The sequence below is a fragment of the Stegastes partitus genome, unplaced genomic scaffold (genome assembly GCF_000690725.1).
Source record: "Stegastes partitus isolate 25-593 unplaced genomic scaffold, Stegastes_partitus-1.0.2 Scaffold75, whole genome shotgun sequence".
In the NCBI taxonomy this organism is placed as follows: Eukaryota; Metazoa; Chordata; class Actinopteri; family Pomacentridae; genus Stegastes; species Stegastes partitus.
This window is the reverse complement of record NW_007577806.1, coordinates 856219-872521: the sequence shown is the minus strand read 5'-3', so window position 1 is coordinate 872521 and position 16303 is coordinate 856219. Positions and strand designations below refer to the sequence as shown.

Sequence of the window (16303 nt, the reverse complement as noted above, 5' to 3'; positions counted from 1 at the left end):
ATTAAATTATTATTAATTAAAGTGATATACTCCGCATCAGGTGTTGAAGTGTTGGTCAGACGTCATCCCCTTGGGCTCTGGAAAATTGTGAAACACTTTTTATTGATTAAATGAAAAAATTAACAGATTAATAATTGTTGAATTTTAAAAAATGGCAAAATGTTATTATTGAAAATCATGTGGCAGTGAAGCAGCTCTAAGTCACTGATTGCTTTCACTTAAGTCAGTCTGTCACTCTACTTGAAATCATTAGTCAGAGTGACAAATATTAACCTGGAAGTTAAAATAAAGGCCTAGTTCATGGTTTCTCTTTAGCAATGTACAGAAAAAAATTAAAAAGAATTCCTGACTTCAGCATCTCTCAGGATGAGCAGGAGACAACAGGTCACCCTGCAGCCTCCAGACTGCTGCACTGATTTGGGAAACTTTCAGGTGACAGTAAGTGCACATAATTGTTCTGACTGATGTTATGCCATTTTGACCCTTTGCAACAGGCCACATCCATTTCTGCTAGAGGGTAAAGCAGGAAACTTGAAAGCCATGAGAAAAACACATGCAGAGTCACTGTGCAGAATGCATCGGTGCTCCTGTCGCGTTGCTGACTCCCGCTCTGTCACTCTTGTGTTGCAGGTGGAGGGGGTAGGCCTGTACTTCCGTCAACAGCTCCTGCAGTCCCGTCACCGTGGCGCCTTTGAACTGGCTTATGTGGGCTTTGTGCGCCTCACCGACATGCTGTGCAGGTGTGTGTTCACATTCAGGGCAAAGGGGTTGAAAGATAACGCTGCTGAACAGCCATGGGCATTAGCTCCTATCATGACACCGAGTGTCAGTGTGCCTTGTAATTAGCAAGTCGGCAAGTCCTGTCAGTATCATTCCTCAGATATAATGTACCGTAATTACATCAAGACTGGATAATTGGATTTATTCATCATCTGGTGCTCTCTGGACGGCCAACTGTGACGCATGGGCGTGAAAAAACTGCCTGCTGATGACAGAAAAAGACAATGAGTTGACTCACAATGCAGTGAATCAATGACAAGCTTTTAATTAATTCAATGATGTTTTTTTTCCCCCTCTGAAATTCTAGTACAGCACTTCATTAAAGGAACATTATGAGTGAGATGAGAAGGCCGATATTAATCTCATGTCTTTGATAATTACAGTCAGGATGCTGGCAGCCTAATCTAACCTGACTGGAAGGCTCGGGGCAGAGTGGACAGTTGGCCCGGTTCTGTCCCAAGAGAAACAGCACACCTTACAGACTAACGCTTACCAATCAACACGTATAGTCTAGTTTCGTTAATATAGACACAATCAGGAATGTCATTTGTAAATATTGGTTACATTATAGAACTATTACTTGAAAAAACACAGGTTATCCATCTGTAAGGTGCTTTTCTGCCGGATCTCCAGCTGTAGTTTCTTGTTTCTTGTTTATTAGGATCCCCATTAGCACCAGCATAAGCATCGGCTATTCTTCCTGGGGTCCACACACATACGCACAATCTCACTTATACACACAACAACAACAAACAAAACAAAACACAAGTCGTCTCGTTAACTTTACAAAATAACGAAGAGAAACAAATTGTCATTCAGTACACTATACATTAAATCATATACAGAATTATAGATCCATCATTAGTAATCTGGAACGCATAATTCTTCATCATAGACATACAATCAGAATGATCTTACACAACATCTTATCAGTCCAGTTCTTCAACTAATTGTATCCAAGAAAATAGGGCAAAGTGTGGGTTGCCAGATACTGAGCAAAAAATGTTGGTGGTGATAAAAGCTGTTTCCATAAAATTATGAAGTGCAATTGAAGTGATTTATTAAATGGGATTTAGGCTTTGGGCTGCAAGGTGGCTCGGTGGTTAGCATCGTTGCCTCACAGCAGGAAGGTTGCCGGTTCACGTACCGGTAAGGACACCGGGATCTTTCTGCGTGGAGTTTGCATGTTCTCCCCGTGCAGCGTGGGTTCTCTCCGGGTTCTATGGCTTCCTCCCACAAGTCCAAAAACATGTCGAAGTTAATTGGTGATTCTAAATTGTCCGTAGGTGTGAATGTGAGTGTGCTTGGTTGTCTGTCTCTAAGTGTAGCCCTGTGATAGACTGGTGACCTGTCCAGGGTCCCCTGCCTTCACCCTGAGTCAGCTGGGATAGACTCCAGCCCCCCATGACCCTCGTGAGGATTAAGCGGTGTATAGATAATGGATGGATTTAGGATTGCATTGTGGAAACATGACTAATTAGACCACACCGGGCAACTTTGCAGTGTCACTGCAAAGTTCCACCATACCATTTTGCATGAAAACACAAATTTGAAGTTGAATATTTTTGTACAATCTGCTAATTAGTTAGCATTTAGAGTTATAGAGGTACACATACAGTGCTTAACAAATTTGTTTGACCACCACCTAATGAAAGGTTTATGCACAGCTGCCCTAAATTAACAGCATTTATGTTTCTGTAAGGGTTAATACACCAGTATGTAGAAGCTCTGTAACCAAGACGGTATTTTTTAATGCTAAAATATAACTATTGTTGTTATCTATGAATTTTACTGTTACTGTTTTCAGAAAAACTGAAAAAAATAGTAAAGCACATTATTATTTCTTGATTAAGATGTCAAATTATAGTTATTTACTTGCATTCCTGAGCAGAAAAATTTGTTTAAGGGGTTGAATGTAATGCTTGATTGATTTGTGACTTCTTAGAGAAGTCCAGTGAGCCGGCTCAAAGCCTGTAGGCCAGGGGTCTCCAATCCTGGTCCTCGAGGGCCACAGTCCTGCATGTTTTAGATGTGTCCCTCTTCCAACACACCTGATTCAAATGATCAGCTCATCATCAACCTCTGCAGAAACCTGATAACGATCCTGATCATGTGAATCAGGTGTGTTGGAAGAGAGAAACATCTAAAACATGCTGGACTGTGGCCCTCGAGAACCAGGATTGGACACCCCTGGTCTACAGGATTTGGGCTTTTTGGGACACCAGACTGATTGTGGTACTACTTTACATTATTATGGACAGTGTTGTTTTCATTCTCCAGGTGATCTTTCAGTCAAAACTCCATTTGTTTATTGTCAAAAGGAAAAAAAAATCAACACAAGAATTAGAAAGTTGCTGCCACAGCATATCCCCAAATGTGTGTCAGTTTCATAATTTAAATCCACTAATACAGTTGAATCTCAGCCTGAGCAGCACCAGACTGATTGGGCCTCTGTGGGAGTGTGCTGCTCGGGACACCATTAAACCCGGCTTGAGTGTCATACGACTCCGTTCTCTTCATCACGTCTGCTATTCATAGAAATAATCCCTCCGTTATCCTCCTGGAGGGAAGAAAGGAAAACAATCTTTTAATTCTGCACGACATGAAAGAATTTCTCACTTTCTTGTACCTCCCTGTTTTCCTCAATGGCGGGTTGTGGAAAATGTCTTTAGCCCTGCGGCAGGTGACGAACCGCAAAACCGTCGCAGCAGCGTCGACTTTGAACCACCCAGAGCTGAGCAGTTAAAACAAAACTCACTTGTTTTGTTCTTGTGCGGAAAGCAGCCTCTCTGTGTGTGTTGTGTAACGAGGGCGACATTCTCGCGGTCGAGTGTGGGAGTACTGGGAGTGTGTGTGTGTGTGTGTGTGTGTGTGTGTGTGTGGGGATGCGAGTGTGTGTTTTCAGGAGGGGAAGAGCAGTGTGTGGATGGTATGCAGGCCGTGTGCTGGGTTATGGGGTGTTGATTGCGGGGTGCTTAACCACAGCCGTTTGATGCTCTGCCTCGGGATCTGGCTTTGGTGTGTTCCACTGTGTTTGCACTCTCTCACTGTGTCTCTTTGTCTCTCTCTTCATTCTTCCCAAGTTTCTTTCACTCTTTCCATTTCTCTTCACTTTCCCTCTTTTTTTTTTGAATCTCTTTGACTGAATTCCCTGGCAAGGCGAGCACATCTATATTTGCAAATGTTTATGGCGATCTTTTTTGTCCGACATGCCCCCACAGTCCCTGTCAAATGAACTCAGCAACCCCTTCGTCAACACCTCCCATCACGCTCCATATTATTTCAGTATTAATGCTATTAAAGTAAATATTTTCCCTACTTTTACATGCGGTTGCACTGTCAGTGTTTAGAAGGATTTTCCATCCTTATTCCTGCCGTTTCTTGTGGCAGGAGCTGAATCTTTATAACTTCTTGGGATTTAAATGTCCACCTTTTTTTTTTTTTTTTTTTTTTTTTAAATGCTTGTAGCGGTTTAATGGTTATTCATCTCTTTTTGCTATTTTTTTTTTTTCAACAGATCCTGTCATTTTAGCTAACTATTTCAACCATTTAGCCATTACGTTTAGCTAACAATTTTTACATTAAATATTTTTGCTATTACCAGCTTTTAAATTGCAGCTCTTACCCATTTGTCCATTTTTTTTAGCTAGCTACATTATTTTACCATTTATAAATTAGTTTTAGCTGTCTATTTTGTGATTTATTTATTTATTACTAGTTATTATTTTGCTATTATTTTAAGTTTTTATACACTAGTTTTAGCTACCATTGGAATCATTTATCTATTACTTTAGCTCAGTGTTTCAACCATTTACTCCATTTATTAATTTAGCTAGCCTTTTTAGCCATATTACCCTCTACTTTTAACTGTGTTTTAACATGTCTTCATTACTGTTTCAACCATGCACTTAGGTATCTGTTTCAATGTTTTATGTAATATTTAAACTATTTTAACCTTTTACCAATTACCCATTATTTTTATGTAGCAATTTAGCTTCTATTAATTACGTTTGCAAGTACATATTGCCTTTAGCTGCTTATTTGGTCATTTATTTTTCACTTTTCTAACAACACATTAGCTCTCTGTTTCAAGCAATTCCCTCTTTTTGGTATTTTAGCTAACAGCGTTGTCCTTAACTCTATAGCTAACGATGTTAACATGTATTTATTGTTATTTCAACCACGCATTATCAGTTTCAACTTTGCAGTTTTTATTGTAGCAAGCTGTTTGAAGCATTTACTCATTACTTTTAGCTGTTTTAACCATTATCCTTTACTTTCAGCTAAGCATCTAAAGTAATCAATGACCAATTATCAGTTAGCAATTTGAGCATTATTTTAGGTAGCTGTTTAACCTTTTGGCTCATTACCTTTAGAGATCTGCTTCAATTCTTACATTTAGCTAAATATTGTAAAGATTTATTTGTTACTTTTATCCATTTCACTCACTATCTATTTCTTTTAGACACATATTTTAACATTTCTTCATCATAACATATATCCATTACTAGTATACTAGTACCATTAGTCAGCTGCTTCGGTTCCCTACAATATTTAACCATTTATCCAGTCAGTCCCTCACCAAGGAGGTTCTATTTGCGTTACCATTTGTTTGTTGCTCTCTGTAGGAAAGACTGCACAAAAACCTACCGAGATGATTTTCATGGAACATGATGGAGCACAAACAGAAGAAGAACCAATTAAGTTTTGGGTGAATCTGGTTTGAGTTGTGTATCAGTGAAGAGTGAACTGTTGACCTTGGTGGAATTCTGATTATGTTTTCGTAATTATCTTAATTGCAGCAGGTGGTGTTCTAGTGTTATAACTGATTCAATATGTGGACATATATAGTTTTTATTCAAGTTATATATAAAATCCTTTTTATTTAGCTGAACTGTTTCACAATCTTTCCTCGTACCACCATTGCGGTTTCAGAACCGGTATACGTCCTCCTGGTTGAAAATACAAGATTACAGCGTATACTTCAGCGCATGTGTTTGTCAGAGGAGATGTGTGCGTCCTTGGAGTGTCAAGTGTGTGTGATGAAGTGCACTGTATTGTGCAGCAGCACTCCGCCCTCGCTCTTTCTCCCACATTGGATTGTTTTAATTCGTCCTCTCCGCTCCACTGGCTCTTGTTAAACAGCTGCTTCTTACTGAAGAAGCAGAGAGCGGTTTTCTTGTGGGTCTTGTGTCTGCCCGAGCTGCCTCAGATCATATTCTTAGCGTTTGTTTTAAAACGTGCAGCACCAGATGCTGCAGAGAGCAGTGTAAATGTGTCAAAGACTTTGAGCAGGAACTTCCTTTGTGACAACCGATCCTAAGAGAGGTACATGTTAAGGCACTGATCAACTCATAATAAAGCTTTTGACTTCAGAAATGTAACGTGATGTATGACTAGTTACTGTATGTTTATAGATCAGACCTGCACACACACACACCTGTAGAGTGGATGAGGTGATTGATGGTGTTTTTTTTTTCATCTTGCTGGATAGAGAAGCTATCTTTTGAACTGGTTCAGAGCACTTAAAAAGCTAACCAAGTACATTGAGTTATGGATCGTAATTCTTCCGACACCTTTGAACTGCCGTTTAGTGGAACAGCTTTATGGGAACCTACTGTGAGATCCATCTGCTTGTCAAAGTGGATTTAAACAAATATTAAAAATTATTTGCGGCCACGATGTAATCGAGGTTTGATGTGTGAGTGAGTGGACTGTTTTGTGTTGGAAGACTGGATTTATTGTGTGAGATATAAGCCGCGCAACATCTTGAACACATACATGCAGCGGCGGCTAATGAGTGTACTACTGTATATGGTGTATTATGATGCACAAAAAAATACTTGTTTTTTTTTTTTTAGTTGCTAACTGAAGCCTGTAATAAACGCTGATGAGTCAACAGGAGATTTTATTGTGATTCATCTTGTATAACTTCTCTTTGATGTACCTGTGGGATCGGTTTGCAAATTTATGATTGTATAATTACTCATTCAAAACAGGAAACTCAAAAGATTTAGACCCCTGTTATTTATGATCATGTTGGTGTGTGTTTGTGTGTCTAAGGAGTGGCAGTCAGGCCCTGCAGCAGCTTCCTGCCCGCTGGCTGTCGGAGGTTCTGGCAGAGGTCAAATCCAGTGACCCGTCGTCGAAGCTGTGTGCCACACGACGCAGCGCTGGGATACCTTTCTACATCCAGGTGTGTGAGCAGAATAAACACAACGAATGGGCTCAAAAAGTGTCCAGAGGGTGTTTGTCATGTTTGGGGTTTGATCCCGGAGTCACGCTGTTGATTTCAAGTCTTTGCAAGAGCCTATTGTTTAAATTTACAACACTTCAGAACCCAGAAGATGCAGACTCTTGTCAGTAAACAGCACTTTAATCTGATTTAGTTTCTTTAGCGTGTGTGGTGAAGTGCTGGTCGCGTTGGTTCACCAATCTTTCGTGAATATAACCCTTTCTGGATGCAGTGACCCTTTGGTTGTTGTTTTAAACTTCATTTGTAAATGTTCAGCCTATCGTACCCGACACAAGACTTTCAGCTCATGTAACTTGCAGCAGAAACCCGGAAGATGGAAAATACAAATTCATAACTACGACATGGGGGTGATTTTACAGTTTGGTTAAAATTAAGGTTTCGGTATGGAATGTCTTGTATGGACGTTGATGGTTAGTGAATGGATGTTGGAAAGTTCTCAGAGGTTTTGTGATGGATACCCTGTTTGTGTGTTTTTGTGTTCCTGTTTACTCCCTAAAGTAGTGCAATCAGCAGTTCTTGGCATGCCAGTGGAGCACTCATGCTGGAAGAACATTGAGTTTCTTAATCCATCTGTCTTTTTTTTTTGTTTTTTTTTTCCATTGACACACATACATAACTCGCACATGCTGACATAATACACACACACACACACACACACACACACACACACACACACACACACACACACACACACACACACACACACACTGTCCTCTCGTTGCCCTTCTTAACAGTCTCACACACTTCTATGTCTTGTAATCTCTGCCATGGCTGCTTCAGTCTGTTCTTCAGCTCCAGCTCGCCCCTCCTCTTCCTCTCATTACTTCATTACTGATATTGAGGCGAGACACATGTTTTGTCGTAGCAGTAATTCTGAAGTACGGTTGCCCCTTTTTTGTGGTTTTGGGTGCAAGGCTTCCCGCTGACATCACAGCCTCTTCTGTTTTTAGGTGTTTGTGTGCCAGGCATGTGTGCTATCTAAAAACGGAATTTAACCAGATTTCATTCTTTATTTTGGTTTTCAAAAATCTCCCCAAAACTTTGATGTTATAAAATTGACTCTTAAGGCTTTGATGTCCAGGTTTTTTAAAAAAATTTTTATGGGACTTTTCTGCATGTTAAACACTGTGAACATCCCTGTTATATAGTAAAGTGAGAGACGAGAGGACAAGTAGCAAGACGGATCAAACCGTGATAGAAACAAAGATAGGTGACTAAAGTAGAGGATGAAAGGCGATGGGGAGACAGAGAAGATAAGATAATGGTGAAAGGAGCAGAGGAAGTCTGGGGAGAAGCAGAAGTCGACACCTTGGCAGAGCTTCGGGCTGCATTCCTTCACACAGAGAGGCAGAGTCAGATCCGGGAATGCTGGCTCCTGCACTCGCCTCATGCTGGTCTGGACTGGTTCTCAGGAACCAGGCTAGGCCTCCTCTTCCTCTTACCTTCCTCCAAGAGTTCATAGGAGCCAGACTGTGCCTCCTCCTCCTCCTCCTCTCTTCCCTACCTCTATCTCCCATCTATCCATCCCTTCCTCCGAGGCCTCGCTCTTAACCAGAACCCAGCTGGCTCGCATCAGCTCCCAGTGCATCTTTCTCATACAGCATCCCAGCGCTGTCAAATCCTCACTCCCACATCTCCAACTCCCACTCCTGGAGCACACAAATTCCGTCATTTAGTCAACCTTTCAGTATACACAAACTTATGTAATATCATAGCTATGATTAAAATCCCAATTGGTTCATATTGGAGGGCCACTGCCACAGTAACGGGTCATTTAGTGTAAATAGATGCTAAAAAGTTTGTTAAACTCACAGTAGTTCTAAAGCAGGAACAAATGCATCAGTTTCCAAACAAAACACAAGCTACAGAACCAGTCAAAGGTTTGGACGCACCTAAATCCATTCAAGGTTTCTTCTTCTGTTTTCGTTTTCTCCACTGAAGTCCTCACGAACATGAAACAAGGAAACACGTTTTAGCAAAGCAAAGTATGTTTCATATTTAAGACCCTAGCTGTCTTTTTCTTGGATAAAAGCTTTGCTCACTCCTCGTCCTCTCAGCCAGCCTCATGACGTCGTCACCTGGAGCAGTTTTGAAAGAAGTTCCCATAAACGCTGAGCGCTGCCTGTTGGCTGCCTTTCCTTCGCTCTGCGGTCCAGCTCATCACAAACCATCTCAGTTCAGTTAAGCTCGGGTAATTGTGGAGGTCAGGTCATCTGATGCGGCACTCCATTACTCTCCTCCTTGGTCAAACAGCCCGTAAAGAGCCCGGAGGTGTGTTTTAGCTCATTGTCCTGTTGAAAAATGATCCCAAAACGCTCAAACCAGATGGGATGGCGTGTTTCTGCAGAGTGTTGTGACGGCCATTCTGGTTAAGTGTTGCCTTGAGGTCTGAATAAATCACCAGCAGTGTCACCAGAACAGTCCCCTCTGAATAGCTGATGCTGAGGTGTGTCTGCTACTTGAACTCTGGGAAGCGTTGGTAATCTGAGGGGCTGTTGAGCTTCTCTACAGCAGAGGCAATATTTAGTCCTTCTTTCCTGGGGTGGTCCTCAAGAACCAGTTTCATCACATGAGCTTGATGGTTCTTAAGACTTTCTGAGGTCTTGAATTTTGCGGATCGACCGACCTTCGTGTCTTACAGCGATAATGGATTGTTGTTTCTCTTTGCTTAGTTGAGCGGTTCTTGTCATACTATTGATTCTATAGTAGCTGAATAGTGATACTTTCCAACACTTCCTTGGCACAGCTGATGATCTAAAAAGAACTGAGGCAAGAGTTTCCACCAGGGAACTTTCGATACCTGTTAACTGAAAACTATTCAAGGTGACGGCCTCGTGAAGCCGCTTAGGAATTTCCCGATTGTACGCAAGCGTGTCATCAACACAAACAGTGGCTACTCTGAGGAAGTTAAAAACACTTCAGATGGATGCTGCATCTCCTGTTCTCCTAGTTTTGTGTTAATAGTGCAACAAAATCCAAACCTTGTCTTGTTACTGTAACGGTGAAAACAGCAGAACAATGATTTCCAAAGAGAGAGAGTCAATATTAAAGGGGAACGGAACCTGTTTACTGGTGTTGTTGTTTACTTCTGCATATGTGAAAACAGTCGTGGAATTTAGTTGTGATATTCTACTTACTGTGTGTATGTTTCTCTTCCTCAGGCTCTGCTTTCCTCTGAACCCAAGTCATCCAGCTGCAGTCTGTTGAAGATGACCATGAGGGAGCTGATTGCTCTGGCCATGCCCTCAGCTGACAGGACCACCGACAGCTCCACCGTGCCACAGGTTTGACCACCTAGCAGCTTCGTGCATGAATCATCCATCTGGGCTCTGCCATCACTGGGGATGCTGGTGTGACTGATTTTTCGCTCTTAATAAACTAAATGGTTCTTGAAATTCTTCTCAACAGAGCAGAGGATTGTCTTTACTGTAATTTGAATAGTTGCCTCTTGTCCTCACCACAGGTCCATGCTCTGAACATCCTCAGAGCTCTGTACAGGGACACTCGTCTGGGGGAAAACATTATTCCGTTCGTCTCAGAAGGAATGCGGGCTGCTGTTCTGGGCTTCACCTCTCCTGTGTGGGCAGTGAGTCTCATATTTTCTACCTCAGTTTAAAAACAATAAATTAAACCTCCATAACGTGAGCACGTATTCCAGGAGTGACAGGAGACAGGAGTGTACACTTTAGGCATAATGTTGCTGCAAAACTGCATCATGCTGAACAAAGTCAGTGCTTTCTAATTCCTCATCCTGTGATGCTGGTATTTGCACTTTGCCCTCTATCCTCTTTGCTTCACTTTTATTTTTTTTCCCCCCAGGTGAGGAACTCCTCCACTCTTCTCTTCAGCACTCTGATCACAAGGATTTTTGGAGTGAAGAAAGGGAAGGACGAGCACTCGAAAAAGAACAGGTCTGCTGCTTCCCTCCTCTCTTGTAGTCCTCTGCCCACTTCAGCTTTCTATTCTGGTTCAGCAGTGCAAAAAGATGTCAAAAAAAATCTTAAAACAACAATGAGATGTCGCCCTTAATGTTATTATTGTAGCATAGAAGGAAACAAATCCAAACTGTTTTTAGTGCTTCAACAGTAAGCAAAAAAAAATCCTAAATGTAAATATAGGATGCTTAAAAATAAAGGTAGAAGCAGATCTGTAGCATCACTGGTTGTTTTAGACCACCGGGGGGCGCTGTTGTAACACTGCCCTCGCAGAAATGCAGCCGTTCGCTGTACACAGACCTCCTGACTGATTGTCTGCTGAGATGCAGGTTTCTACTGATCCTGTATCAACAATTAGGAAGTGACACTGGAGGCGCAGAATAAAGTAATAAAGCAGAAACACAACATTCATTCTTTCTTTTCTTTTTCTTTGCTTTATCATGGATATTGAAATGAACAATACAGCTAGATTTGTTGTAAATACATGCCATTAAAATGCAATTACAAACAGCAAGGTGAAAAAAAGCCACATGTCTGATATGAACAGGTCTGTCAGCGCTGTAGTCCAGAGTATGGACATGCACTCTGTTCCACATGTTCCCTATATTCTATAATCAGCGTGCAAAAAAACATCTGAAACAACATTTAGACCAGAGGCACTAAAAATATCTAATGAAACCCAAGGTGATGCTATATTTATGAAACTTTAAATGATCATTTCAGAGGCTAAACCTTCAATAAGAGGCTTCATGTTTTGTTGATACAGTAAATCCAGAGCTTAAGCTTGATGTAGACTGACATTTAGACAAACAGTCACAAGCAGCAACAACACAGGTGATGATATTGGAGACGCTGCCAGTTAGAGGTGGGTAAGATGTTTATATGTTGATCTGCAGCCGTCACACACCCAGAATGAGGTTGGGTTTGTGCAGATGATGAATCTGTTTAGAGGTTTAGCTGTCTTTGTTTTAGTTGGAAAGTTATCAGCTTTGCTGTCAAAGATTGTTTGAAAGATTGTGGATTGTTTTTAGGAGGTTTGAGGAAGAGTCTTAAATTCAAACAGCTTGCCGATGCTTTGTCAAACAAACAGCCCATGTTTGGAAACCTTGATAATGAAGATAATACCAGGCACGTTCAAAGGTTGTTGTTTTTTTTTACACCACATATATTTTATTTGTTGTATCTAATTTAAAGTTGGATAGGCAGTAATTTTTGGTGTCATTGGGCAAAAATTCCATACTAGCCTAATTCAAGTGGTCTGAGAGGAAACTCGACTCCTGCATGGCCTCCTGGCTCCATACTCAGGCTTTAAAAAAATCTAATTGTGACAGGAGACTTTGGCCACTCACAGGTCTTTTCAGCCAGAGCAGGTGAGAGAGTATTAAGAGTGACAAAGCCACCAATCAGAGCAGGACATCGCGGTGCAACGGGTTCAACAGAGTTCTTTTACTCAGGAGAGCAGGCTTTGAATCCCGCATGAATCCACAAGTGAATGTTGACTTAAAACCAGAGTATCTTTGCGTATACCCGCGCTCTGGTGCTGGTTAGCGCTTCAGATTCTGCAATAGGTTTCACACGATTACAGAATCACAAAAACATATGACGACACAGGAAAATATGTCACATATGCTCATCTCACATAGTAAGATGTCTTATTTTTTTATTCCTCCCATTGCATCAATCTGTCTGGGTTTGTGGCTAGACGTATAAGAATAGTTGTCATGATTGATAGCTTACCCTCCGCTGTTGAAACTGATACAGTGATCCATCTAATATTCCGAACATATTGAAGCAAACATAATAATAACGTGCATGTACCATTTGGCAGTACTACGGGACAACATGACAGTTGTACTGAGGTCTGTATTGAGCTCAGCGGTGATTTGTTAGCCCATGGATAATCCAGTGTAAAGTTTCCCAGGGCTTTGGGTTCTGCTCCAGAACACTCAGTCTGGTTCCCTATACTTGGCTGCTTCCCTGAAGGCCTCTGAATACTGTTAACCAAGCCAAGGCTGCTTCTGTTTATCTTGTGTTTTTAATCTGCTGTCCGGCCCTCTATGGCTTTCAGTTATCTCCCCCCTCCTCCTGTCTGCTGCTGACTTTCTTATTATTCAAGTTTTTTTTTTTAATGTGCACATGGGAGAGTCCGTGCACAGTGATTAATGAGAAATAATAATAAATGATGGATAAGAAAATTAGCATTTGAACTCTAACTTGTAATTTAGTGTGACTTTACAAGGCTTCTATATTAGCGTTCTTGCAGCGTACCCGTCATCGTGCCAGTAAGTCACTTCGGGCTGACCTGAAATTGTTGCCGAACTGTGCGTGTATGAGCAAATAAGCTGCATCTCATTTATAATTGTGTCACGTCTGGTCTCTGTTATTACCGTGATTTTACGGTTGTGATCTCTGGCAGCAGAAAATCTATTTTGACAGCTTGTCCACTCTAATATTTAACTCTGTGTGTGTGTGAGGGTCTCTTGGCCGACCGAAGCCGGAGCATAAACACGTTTCCCTCTCACACAAACCAGTTTCTTTGCAGGCATTATGTGTATTTTTGTGTTTGGAAACGCTGAGCTTCTTGCTGCTCTGTGGGAATTTCAGCTGTGTATTTTCCAAAGTTATTTGCATCCAGACATATTGTTTGCTTGCGGATCATCGTTCCGCCGAGCCCAGACTCGGGCCTCTCTCCGCTCTCCTGACCGCGCACTGATGTTGATCTGATATCGTTGTTGAGATAAATGCAGCTATAAACAAAGCTGACAGAATGAAGATTGCTTTCTGCATTCCAACCAAAACCCTACCAGCTTTATCTCAAGGCTGCGTCAACTCCTCACTTTGCACTCGTCTTGTATATGTAAAAAAAAGTCCAAATTATTGTTACCGAGGACTTATGAGTGTTGTAGTAAAAGTTTGTTTACACACCGCTGGAGGCGCCTTAACAGGGTTTCTCGTATAACCTATTATCAGTGGTGGAAAAAGTATCACATCATTTACTCACAAGGAAAAAGTCCACGATCCAGATGAGTATTTCACTGATTTAACGTTTTATAACACTGTCAGACTTTTGATCAAACAAGGTCAAAACTGATACAGCAGAACCAGAGAGAGTTCATTTCTCTTCCCTGTCAAAACCTGCTGGCGCCTGAATTACCCACAATTCAACTTGACCACCTACAGTTCAGTGTCTTTTTCTTGTAGCGGCTAATTTAGCTCGAAGCCGCTAGCCTCGAGGAGAGGTGAGCTCCAGAGGTCTGGTTAGTCCACACCACCCAGAATTTTTCATTTACGCCGACTAAAATTGGGTAATTTTTCAGACTTCACACACACACCCTCTGGAGCCAAAAAAGATTTTATACACATTTTATTTACAGATGCTTTCCAACAAACAGACACTGATGAGTGAAATCAACAGAGTTCCCCTTCAGGTAAAGAGCAGACGTATCATCAGAAAAATGCAGATAAGGTTGGAAATGTTGGAGATGAGGAAAGTGGTTCTTGTAAGTGATGCATTCTTTATATATTACATTATTAGATTGTACATGTGATGCATCAGTAGTGTTGTAACTGGTCACGGTGGAGAAAGTTTCATCTACTTGAGGTGCAGCAACAAAGTCTAGTCCCGTGTTTCCAACCTCGAGCCTCTTCAGGATGAATCTGACGACTGTTAGATGATGAATGTGGAAGGAAAAAAGTAAATATAAAGTTCTTATTTCTTATCTTTACCCTGTCAGGAATTACAATTCTCAGTCTGTGGGTAAGGGTTGCAATAAAAGCAGGTTAGAAGTTTAGACAAGCAACTCATTTAGAATTCAGAAATGACTTCGGTAAAGCCTTAATATAAAAAAAACTATAAAAAAAATAGATATCGATGTAGTGTAACATCCTCGCACAGCACAACAACCGACTCCATATAATTTAATGAGCACCTGACCAAAGCTGAACATTATCAGCACCATAAAAGTAGTTGTAAAGGAAGAACAGTTGCTCTGGCTAGCGTTAGATTGTCAGGTATACATAATAACAGAGTGTGGAACATTTTGTACACGCGTTCTGAAAAGAAGTCTACTCGTGTACGACAACAAATTCTAAACACACGTTCTGCGCCCGTTGGCTGGAAGGTTGCAGCTGAGTGTACGCACACACAGCTGTGAGCCCGCAAACATGACCAGGCCTTTTCATTTACACCTCCTCCCCTCTCCTCGCTCCTCCTCTGTGACCCTTACCCCTTTTACCCCATCTAATCTGCTCCGACGCGACCTCCGACCTTTGTCCTCCAGGCAGCGCAGTCCTGTCAGACTGAGAGACTCTCATTAGGGAAAGCAGAGGAGGATGGGAAGCACACACATGCTTATATAACACAGCCAGGCCTGTACATCAGGGTGTGTGTTTTTTTTTGGCCATTGTTTCCATATGCAGCGCTCATGTACAATTATCTTCATATTTCCCCTGTGTGTGTGTGTGTGTGTGTCACATCCAGGTTGGAAGGGGTTTTCAAACCTACACACATGACTCACTTTCCTACTATGACAGTACCGGCTGCTAACTTGAACCAGGTCCAAAGAGTGTGTGTGTGTGTGTGTGTGTGTGTGTTGGTCCAGAATCGGTGCCAGTCGTGACTAAAGCAGTATGCGATCTCTCCAGTCTTGTGATCAAGTGCTTGGCAGACCAGACCTCTTCCCTTTAGGAGCGACTTGATTTAGACGGGCTGAGTTAAATAAAAACTTTATTGGCCCTGAGGCTGAATGGCGGTTGCAGCAGCGAGACCGCCAGGGTTAAATATAAAGTTTGTCATTTTATTGACAGTTGTGTACGTGAGTGAGTTGAATGCATAAGCACAAACACACGTGACAGTGGCACATGGGTGCTGCATATATGCATACACACAATTAGGACTGTTTATTTCTGGCCTTAGTCGGGGAAGCAAACGTACAGGCTTGATTTGTTTAGGTAGAGCGTTTGTGGCACAAGAACATCTCCTTATCGGAGCTTCACAACATTTGTCTGTAGACTCTCCCCATCACTTCCCCTCTGCCGCTTTTTTTCACTTTTATGGAAGCTTGTGTCAGGAACATACGAACTTAATCATGACTTTCTGTAATGTAATTAGAGGAACTGAAATTCAAGTTTGATCCTTGTAAAATCACTATTATTCCTTTTTCTAGTTCTAGTTTTACACTCTTCAGACATTTTACACACTGTGTTTTTATGCAGCACTAACTCAGTTTTACCTTCTCTTTGTGACTGTTTTAAAATGTAAAACACATTCCCCGTTTGCATGCTTTCCAAGTGCTTCTGATCTTTGACTTTAGTTTATACGGTGTCTCTCGAA

General features: G+C 41.5%; 1 protein-coding gene across 1 annotated transcript in view; it reads left to right on the top strand.

The window, feature by feature from the left end:
• LOC103353518 (THADA armadillo repeat containing) overlaps nucleotides 1-16303 on the top strand; it is a 62461-nt gene that overhangs the window by 4307 nt on the left and 41851 nt on the right. The window contains exons 2-5 of the mRNA XM_008276534.1: nucleotides 6905-6976; nucleotides 10198-10320; nucleotides 10500-10622; nucleotides 10856-10947. Coding sequence (XP_008274756.1) covers nucleotides 10246-10320; nucleotides 10500-10622; nucleotides 10856-10947 — 290 coding nt within the window. The 5' untranslated portion in view covers nucleotides 6905-6976; nucleotides 10198-10245. The remainder of the gene's footprint in view (nucleotides 1-6904; nucleotides 6977-10197; nucleotides 10321-10499; nucleotides 10623-10855; nucleotides 10948-16303) is intronic.